At 37.1% G+C, this 10536-nt stretch overlaps 1 protein-coding gene across 1 annotated transcript; it reads left to right on the top strand.

Moving 5' to 3' along the window:
• Positions 1 to 2429: 2429 nt before the first annotated feature.
• Positions 2430 to 3704, top strand: LOC110028210 (pentatricopeptide repeat-containing protein At4g25270, chloroplastic-like). The gene has a single exon (XM_020729964.1). The coding sequence runs from the start codon at positions 2430 to 2432 to the stop codon at positions 3702 to 3704; it is 1275 nt and encodes a 424-aa protein (XP_020585623.1).
• Positions 3705 to 10536: the final 6832 nt, after the last annotated feature.

Raw genomic sequence — 10536 nt, 5'->3', positions numbered from 1 at the left:
TTTTGGATGAGATTCAGTATTGTTTGTGGAACTTAGGCAAAGAGAGATCCTCTCCTCGGAGTAGGTGAATATAACTTCAAGGAGTGGTTAAATATGGAGAAATTCAAGGAAATACTAGAGGTTTCCAATTTTGAGGAATAAGATAATGATGAAAAAAATGAGAGGGGTTCGACCAATGTATGATTAATGTCATTTGGAGAACTCCATTTTGTTTTTTCTTTCCTTTCTTGTTGTACATTTAAAGTGACTAATATAGTTTTTTTAGTAATACAATAGCATTTGTTTTATTAATAATACTTCTATATTATCAATTTATTTTTCACACATTTGACATGAATATATCGAAAAATAATATGCTAGTTTAACCTTTGGAGGAGAATCATAGTCCTAACATAAAAATTGTACTTGAAGCGTATCTTTTCAACTTTGGTTGCATTTGCAACGCACCTTCATATTTATTCTTTACAACAAATACCAAATTTTAAGGGACAGGACGTTAAAGATATAGTATTTACTGTTTATTGTTTATGAGATTTAGTATTTACAATGTATGCTAGGGAATACTTATTACACATTTACCTTCACATTTTAACATCTCAGCCAATGGATGAGGACTAAGTCACGTCTCATTGCAATTGGTTAGTTCTCATGAATTAGAAACAAAACCATCTCATTTCTCATTGCAATTGGGGGGGTGGGCTCTAGGGACAAGATGTTAAAGATATAGTATTTACTGTTTATTGTTTATGAGATTTAGTATTTACAATGTATGCTAGGGAATACTTATTACGCATTTACCTTCACATATTAACATCTCAACCATTGGATGAGGACTAAGTCACATCTCATTGCAATTGGTTAGTTCTCATGAATCAGAATCAACACCATTTCACTAATTTTTGATCGAACCACCAGTTCGAAGGGATCCCACATCATTTGATGCATAAATTGTTATTTTCATGATCATAAACTAGCGAACGGTTTACAGTCAAACCGGTCAAACCTGCCTACTCAATTTGATTTTTAAAACCTCTCATAACATAATAACGGCCTAAATTCATCAAAGAATTAGTTGTGCTTATATTTCTATTTTCATAGAGTAAAATTTGCTGTAAAAGTTAGCAACTTATTAAGCGAGAAACCCATCAGTTGTTTAACTATTTACTTTTAATATTATGTGAGTATCAGTAATTTAAAAATGAACAAAAATTAGGAAGTCATTGCATTGCTCTACATTACATGATTGGAAGAACTCTTAAAAGTTGAAAGCTATTAGGTTTTTCATTCAAAAGCTATGCCATGTCTTGGTAAACGATTGTATGTGGAAGCCCCCAAAATCCTCCATTTGAACCTTGCCAGGAATTTTATAGCTCAAGGCCATCGCCAACTTTCAAGACAATCACAGCCTAACATATTTCAAAAATGAACATTAGCAAAAAAGTGATTATGAAAACTCATTGTGCTATAGAACATGAATACATAAGTTACAACTCATGAACACTTTGAAGAGATCAAATCTAGGTGGAAGAATTTGATATTGTCATTTTCAGGCTATTGGAACAATCAGTTTTTTTTTGGGATATCAGGTAGAAATGAAGATCAATTAAGGAAATATGACATGAAAGTATCATAATAAACTTATTTTGGGATTAATATACAGAAGATGAGTCGACGAGACCCCGAAAGACACCTATCACCCTTGAAGGCCTAAGGGAAGCATGACTCATTCAATGAAAAAAAATATTATATCCAGTAAATCGGATGTGTGAACGATTGGCATGGATCATACCATACCACCAGATGCGCGGTGTGGTGCAATCCATCCGGACGACGAACGGACGTACTAATTTCTCCATTTCATGAATTTAGTGAAGTGAGCATTGTGGCAAAGGGAGCTTGATGAATCCAAATTGAGACGCCAATTTGCAATATGTTAGCTAAATGGATAACAACATGATGCACAACATATTTTCAAAAAATTTAACGGCATATGAGATGATCTCTTCTAACTAGTTGCCAGTCACACTGCAATTGTTATCTTCATGTTTGCTGAAAGTGGTGAAAATACCCAGAACTTTCAAAGCAAAAATTAGGAAACTCAGACATAACAATAAAACAATTCCTCATAAAATGTTGGAGGAATCAGTCGAAAGAAGATGAAAATCGAAACTCGTCAAGCTGCTTCAGAGGGAAGTTCAGTAAACTATACTGAAGATGCCAATGCTAGGGAATATGAAATGAGAACTTGTGTTGCTCTGTATTCAACCAGGACTAATCCAAGGCGAACGCAGAAGATGGTGGGGGATTAGATAGCGCCATAGTCATTGGGAAAAATTCAAACTTTTCTACCCTATACTACCACGGACCTGGACCAGAGAAGCCAAGATTAAATCTTGATTGAAAAATGAGGAGCAGCTTCATCTGCTAGCATGAATCTCCTCCATCTTCGCCCTTCTCCGGCTGCCATCTTCCCTCCCTCTGCACTCCACCGCATCTATCTCAAAGCGAAGAGAAAAAAAACCAAAACGCAGCAACTCAAATTCCACCAGAGAGCCGATGGCGTTGTTCCCATTGCGAGCTTACCCTATCCGAAGTCATCTCCCACCCCTCTCCTCATATCCGAGACGTCCACCTCCCTTACCACCGAAGAAGCCCTCGAGCGCATATTTCTCAACCTGCACTCCGCTCTCGCTGGAGGTATCCACATTGAACCCTCCACTTTCTCCTCCCTCCTGGAGCTCTGCTTCCGCATCGATCCTTCCCAGCGCCGAGCAGCCGCTCTGCACCGCCTCATCCCGGCCTCCCTTCTCCATTCTAGCGCCAACATCTCCTCTAAGTTGATTCGTCTCTACGCATCCAGCGGCCTTGTAGAGAAAGCCCACAACCTCTTCGACAACTTGCCCCCCAGTCATAAAACCGCAGCTTTCCCCTGGAACGCTCTCATTTCCGGCTACGCAGACATCGGTCTTCACGAGGATGCTATGGCACTCTACCATCAGATGGAGGAAGAAGGTGTCGAGCCGGACCGATTTACTTTCCCTCGTGTCATCAAAGCATGCGCTAGTATCGGATCCATCCCTCATGGCGAGTCTGTACATCGCCACCTCGTACGCTCCGGTTTCGCCACCGAACCTTTCGCGCTCAACGCGCTCGTCGACATGTATGCCAAGTGCGGTGACATTGCCCGCGCCCGCCGTATCTTCGATCAGATCCTCGATCGGGATCCCGTCGCCTGGAACTCCATGATTAACGGGTACATCCGCCATGGCTTATTTGCGGAGGCCATTGAAACGTGCAGAAGAATGCTAGTTGGTGGTCTTGAGTTAGATACTGTGACCATCTCCTCGTTGCTTGCTGGTTGTGCTTCTTCGAAGTGCAACATGGGTCTGGAGATCCATGGCTGGATCCTCCGCCGCGGGCTTCTGCTGGGTGTATCTGTAGCCAACTCTTTGATCACTATGTACTCTATGCTCGGCCAATTAGACCGTGCGAAGTTCATTTTCAGTACCATGCCGGAGAAGGATTTGGTCTCCTGGAATGCCATTATTTCTGCCAGCAGAAGAGACCGGCGGGTGCTCAGTATATTCCGGCAGATGGAGGATTCAGGTGTGTCGCCGGACGGCATAACGTTTGTATCATTGCTCTCGGCTTGTGCTAATTTGGGCCTTGTTGAAGATGGCCGGAAAAAAGAGCAAAAGAATTAGGCGAGATATTTATTATTTCCATAGATCAATAAAAGAGAATGTGATAAGTTATAGTATCCTATTTTATTCTTACAGTGGGAGTAACACTTTCATTATCACTTTAATAAATCCCTGTACATCAATAGTTGTGACCATCTATAAATTATATGAGGTTTTTTTTTCCTCCAAATCTTACTTTTTAGTACCTTTATTCACTGGGTCTATCTTTATCTGCTTGTATTAACTAAGTTTTCTGCACCAAAGGTTGTGAAAATTGCTAATTGAAAGTTGCAATGAAGCATAATTCATATGCGTGAATAAGTTAAATCGACGATGAGGAGCAGGGGCCAAATCAACCTATTGTGAGAAGAGCAATGATGTTAGTGAAGGGTGTCACTAGTAAATAAGGGTTGATTTTGGATTTGATTTTGATTTTGATTATGATCATCAAACTCTTGCTGTGATGTCCATCAATTGTCCTATGTCGAATGCTCCTGTGATGAGTCAAGCTGTCAACCTCATGGCTTTGGTTCAGGTAAGTCTGTTTTATAAAAAAATAAACAATAATCTGTACAATATTATAATTTTTTTAGGTTTTTATTTTTCTTGTAGGTGTGACCGGTGAGCGTCTTGGACAATTATTAGTAAAAGCCTACCAAATTTGAGTCATCCTTGAAGGTATGCCTCTTCATTTGAAATGTTTTCTTAAGGAAACTTTTTGTTGGTTGTTCTGAGTGGGCATATGGTACATTGAATGTAATTAAGCTTCTGAATTTTTTATCAATAGAGTCAGAGGTCACATCTTTCACAGTTCTGGGGATTTTATTCTTGTTCTTGAGTAAAATATTTGTGACATTGATTTATTGAGATTCCCTTAATAGCTTTTTGAGTAGAGTGTTTTTACTTTTGCAATACTTAATGAATATAGCCAAAATAATTTCAATGAGGCAACCTGGAGATAACAAGGAGGGGCAGATTGTTGAAATTATTTGAGAGACTTCCTCAATGGTTGGGGAATGTGCAAGCTTTGAGGGTGGATTAGGCCTAGTACATGCCCTTGAAGCACACATTCAGGGAACTCGGGTTACATCTCCCCTAATTGCTCTTGATTTTCACTGTTCGGTGTCATCTCATTCAGCGAAAAGTTTGGTGGATGAGATTGTAGAGTTTTCATCTTCCTAGTTTTATATGCTGTAATGTGTGCATGCTCATGAGGATTAATTTTTTTGGCACTGAATTGAATGTTTTGGAAGGGATGAAGAGGGTTATCTTTTTGGGGAGAAATATGCACTTCAAAAGATGAACCATGGCAAGTTATGTATGAAGTGCTAGTTTTAAAACTTAGATGTAAGAGGAGTGCACATATGTAAGTTACTTTTTAACAAGCTTGACATGGTTGATGTTATTGTTTAACAGGTTAAGGAGTTGTTTGATTTGAAGAGTTTTGAGTTTAAAATATTTCAAATGTAGGAGTTTTAAAAATGTTGGTATTTAGTTTGATAAAAAAATAAATTCAAAATAAATTTTTGAACAAGTTAAAATTCACATCTTGTTCATTTAAGGTGTATTTTAAAATTGACTGATTTTTAAATACATTATAAGCTATCGCTACTGCCACTAGAGACTAGTGGTTGTCTCCCTTGTCTTTGGCTATTGTTGGGCAACCGCCACCGACCATTGTCTTACCTCCACCATCATCATCCTTCGGTCTTCACGACCCATTGTCAGACCACTCCAAACTACCACCACAATTGCCATCACAAGACATCGCGGCCTGTTACATTCACCAGGCGCCATTAGTTCTCCCTTTTCATTCGCCATGGCCGGCCAGCTATCACCAGCCTTTGTCCTACCTCGAACATCATTTATGATCGGTGTTCACATCCCCTTGTCCTACAACGATCGCAGCCATAGGATATTGCGGCTTGTTATTGTCAACATCCTTATGCTGCCATGTCGATCACTGTTGTCTAGTTTTATATTGAATTTATTTTACATTAAACCAAACACAAAAAGTATTCTACTGCATTAATTTTGCACTCAACCAAACATGGGGAAAGTATTTTCAATACATGATTTAACTTTATAATGTATTTTGAATATTTAAAAATTCTCAATACTTATGTAACTAAATGACACCTAAACATCCCAAATAATTGGAGCACCATAAAAAATATAACACATTCTCCCAATAGGGGAGATCATGTGCATTCTTTATTTAAAAGAGAACACAAACTCTAAAAGTTCAATAAAAAAATTAAGAGGTCGTTTGATTTGCTGAAAATAAAATATAATGTAAAAGGTTTACAAAGTACTCTGATTACAATTTATTTAAAATATTTTAAAGTTGTTTGATTCATTGTAAAATAAACTTAAGTTTTTACTTTTTTTTATTTGGTTTGTAGGTTGAAAATAGTGTATTTAAATATATATTTTTTTGTCCTTTGGTAGTGTGAGATGGGGGTCGGCAGGCCATCGACAGAGGTAGGTTGGTGGTTGGTGGTTGGTGGGAGGTGGGCGTAGGGGTGTAAAAATTCACCCGACACACCAACACGATTCAAACTCGACTCGAAAAATTCAGGTTAGGGTTAACCCAAATATTTTCAACTCGGTTTTGGATCAGAGAATTTGAACCCGTTTATTATTTGGGTCAGGTTCCTCCAAAACCCAAATATAACCCGAATAAGCACGAAAGTTCAAGTCTGGTTCGAGTTAGTGGGTCAAGCTTGGGTTCGGGTAGTGCTGTAATCAAGTCGAGTCGAGCGGAATATGTTAGCAAATTTCGGACTTGACTTGGTATAATTATAAGTTGTTCATGTCGGCTTGAGCTTATGTTGAGCTTTCATGTATTGTTTAAGATTGACTTATATAAATTTTTAAATAAGCTATTGAATGATATTTAAATGAGCTAATGAACGATCTAAAAATTCAAACTAGCATCTAGATTTCCATACAAAAAATTCAATAAATAATTTTACAAATTTGATCGCTGCTATTAATATATTGATTATAAACTTTAAACCCTACAGGATCTTAAATCTCCTTTCTCCTCCATTTTTCCCTAAATCCCTCGTTTAGGAGATGCTTAATAGAATAATTTGTGTAGCATTCAAGTATTATTTAACCTAAATCTTATCAAATAACTAAAAATGACAATTTTAAGACCTACAAATACATAATATCAAGTTTTTATATATCATATATGATACGAGCTATCAACAAACAAGTTTTTAGTTAAATAAATTTAATTTATATAATTATCATATATGGTATGAGTTATCATCGAGTTTATGTACAAATTTGAATGCCCACGATCGAGTCTTAATCGAGCCGAGTTCGAGTTGTTCATCGAATGCATTGGTTTAGTTACAACCCTAGGTTTGGGTTTTAGTTTTTAACTCGTTTATTATTATGGTCGGGTTCAAGTTGACCTTATTCGGGTCGAACCCGAACCCAACTCACTGACCCGATTTGACACCCCTAGGTGGGTGGAGGCAGCAGGTTGTTGGCTTGCTGCAGACAACTGGCAGAAGTGGCCTACAGACAGCCGCAGTAGACGGTTGACGGCGGGCGGCGGAGGCCGCTACAGGTAGCAGGCAATGACGATGAATGGGGGCTGGCGGGCGGGGGTGGGCTGCGGGTAGCAGCTTGTCGATAGTATTTTATATTTTAATAAATTGATGTAATTTAAATTCGGCTCCAAATTCAGCCAAGATGAACTGCGATGTAAACTTGAAATTTGTTCATACTTTACATTATATTTATAATTCTTCATACCAAATATATAATTTCTAAAATCATTGTAAAAGAATTACAATACACCACAAATTCACTCAATCAAACGACCCCTAAAACTCTAAGACTACTAAAAAGTTTCTTTCAACTTACGTTTTAATACACATTGGAGTTTTGACACGCATGATCTTTGAGGTTTATATCACATGTATTATTGGATGTTCAACACCTTTAATGGTTAATATTTGACCTATTTCTTCACAAAGCATTCTTCTCAGCACTATACTAATAGCATTTGAATTTAATATAGGAGCATGTTATTCATTTTGAAATACTTTTTGAACTAATAGATTTTTCATTTGGCTAGAGGTTTTAAATATACAAGCATCATGAAATAGGAAATATTTGGCGGCTTGAATCATTTCACTTAATATATATTTCGTAAGTGTAAGTTTTATTTGATAACAAAGGAGGGGCTTGGAAGCGTTTATGAACATGTTAGCATTTAAAGCTATTGGGCATTTCTTCCACTTATACATATCAAGTTTGTTGTGCTCTCCATATGATGCACATTGGATATTTTTTTCTTCTTAAAGAAAGAGAAGCTCAAACATTGTCATTGTCAGTCCCAAGTCCAAATGTGAAAAGTGGAGGTTTGCGTTAGGTAGTCGACAACCAACGTAAAACTTATCGAAAAAATCATGACATGAATCCTTTTGATCATTGTTTATAGGATGCAATGAAGAAATAAGATTCATGTAGCCGACCCCACTTAGTGGGATTAAAGCTTTGTTGTTGTTGTTGTTGTAAAGAAAGAGAAGCTCAACTATAACAAAGCTATCATAGGCTAAAACTATAGCTATTGTGGTTACTGATAATAAGTTAATCAATTTGCTAAGCCATTAGTTGATATTTTTGTTTTATGAAAAGAAGAAAGATGAAGTATGTTCATTTGAAGTGTCAAAAAATTTGCCCTTTGCATTTTATTTAATATTTTCTCGTGAATTAAACCCTGTGATCATCTTGCACCTCTGTTTTAAGATCCTTCCCTTTTGGACCTGTTCTAAACACTCGATGTAGAATTTGTCACCCCAATTCAAATTATCTTCTATTAATTTAAGAAAACTGAGCCATGTTAGCTGTGTTATCTATAGTGATTAGATTTGCTTGAGTAACATAACTTGGTCTGGATATTAATATTAATCTTCAAGGCAAACCATGCTATCCTGTATGATAACTTGCTGAAGCAACCTAGTTCTTGGTCTTTTAGTGGTTAGATGTCGAACTAGATCGAAAGACCCCACGTATTTCAACTGTTGCATGTGAGGCGAACTTCTCTTTAAGTTTATGTGTTTCCATATGATATCTGGACCTGCAGTAGATGTTGCAAGAGACAAATATGTTAGTATTACATGTTAAGACTAGGTGATTTACTTGGCTCATAAAATAAAAAGCAAAAAATGATTGTTTCTCATAGTTTTACAATCACCTGTAGATAAAAAGAGTTTTGGCCAGCAACACTAAAGCTGAGCACAATTACAAATGTTTGCTTTTTGTGATCGATGTTTTGCTGATGTAAATGCTCAAAACATAATAGATGCCAACATATCTAGAAAGGAAGAGCTTTTCCTGGTTTTATAACTTGGATGTGCTTCCTTTGAACAAAGTAAACTTGATTAGGAGATCAAAGAAATGAAGTTCCTTATGCTGAGTTTAACAAGCTAGATGGATTGTTACTTTGGGTTTTGCTAGCAATACAACGATCCTCAAATGGAACCTAGACTCAGGTGCCACGGTGCATTAAACATCCAACACTGAGAAACTACAAAATCCGAGCACATATACCGGTTCATATCAAGCCATAGTATGAAATGGAGAAGCCCTTCCAATCAAAAAATTATTCCATCAGAACACCGGACGCAAAATTTGCTTCCGGAGTCCAGTAAACATGTGCCACGTGGCAAGTGGGTCTCACTCCTCTTATAAACCTACCCAACCAGTGTCTTGTAGTGAGACCCACTTGCAAGTGCTCACTAGACTCCGGATGCAAATTTGCTTCCGGTGTCCTGATGAAATAATCTCTCTTTCCAATCACTCACTTCAGTTAAGATCTTTTACACAGTCCAACCCGTACGCTTACTCTCTCTAAGCTTCTCCATGTACCAAATCTCTCCCATAATCTTCTTTCGGTATCTTTTTCTCCTCATAACTTTTGTATCAATGACTTAAAGACAAATTAAATACTTCTTCAAGGACCCATCAAACAAGGTCTAAAAGTTCAAGCCAGCTACATCATCCAGATACTCTGCACATTGTCGTCTCGGCCATCCCCATATTTCCACAATAAATATCTAGACCTGATACATTTATAGGCTCGGTGAGGAATATTTGGCTAGATAAAAAGCATCTGGGTAGTATGAATCGAAGATTTGTTCTGTCAAATTAGTTGTTCAATAAATTAGTTTTTCAACAGTATTTCGATAAACTTGGGTTGAATCAAATAAAAATCAAATTAAATGTAGTTCAAACATTCATGATTTTAAATGAATTGAGGTCGTCACTCATAAATCAAACATCTGGCATGAGCAAAGCTCAAATAATATTTTGATAAAAAAGATTGAGCTCAAATAAGGCCTCTGTCGGTCTGGCCTGGTTGTTTGCGGCATTAGATCAGACGTGTCATTTAATGGGCATGAAAAATGTTATGAAGTGTAAACAAGTGGGGCGGGCTCGATCTACTCTCAGATTGAGCTTGAGCCTAATTAATTTTAGCGAGTTCAAGCTCGAGCTTGAGTTTAAGTCTACAAGTTCAACTCGGCTCACAATCCAGTTTGTCTATTATAAAAGAAAGAAAAAAACATTAATTTACGGTAGTGTTATAAGTTATAACATGACAAATAGAATAAGCAATTGAGAGAAAAATAGTAAGACAAGACTTAATATTAAATATATAATATTATTCTCTTAACATTTTTAATATTTTAAAGATCAAGTTTTCAAATTTAATATATTTTGTATTAATATTTTTCGTAAACAAGAAGACTCACAAGCCAACGAGTTGAGTCAGTGCTAGCTTTTGCTTAGCTTGTTAGCTCATTGAGCTCAGTTCACGAGCCAC

Source organism: Phalaenopsis equestris, unplaced genomic scaffold, assembly GCF_001263595.1.
Source record: "Phalaenopsis equestris unplaced genomic scaffold, ASM126359v1 Scaffold000504, whole genome shotgun sequence".
In the NCBI taxonomy this organism is placed as follows: Eukaryota; Viridiplantae; Streptophyta; class Magnoliopsida; order Asparagales; family Orchidaceae; genus Phalaenopsis; species Phalaenopsis equestris.
Note: the sequence above shows the minus strand (reverse complement) of the source record. Positions and strands in the feature narration are given on the sequence as shown.

Excerpts from the sequence above, each read along its gene's own strand:
- LOC110028210 (XM_020729964.1), top strand. The coding sequence starts at position 2,430 with ATGAATCTCCTCCATCTTCGCCCTTCTCCGGCTGCCATCTTCCCTCCC.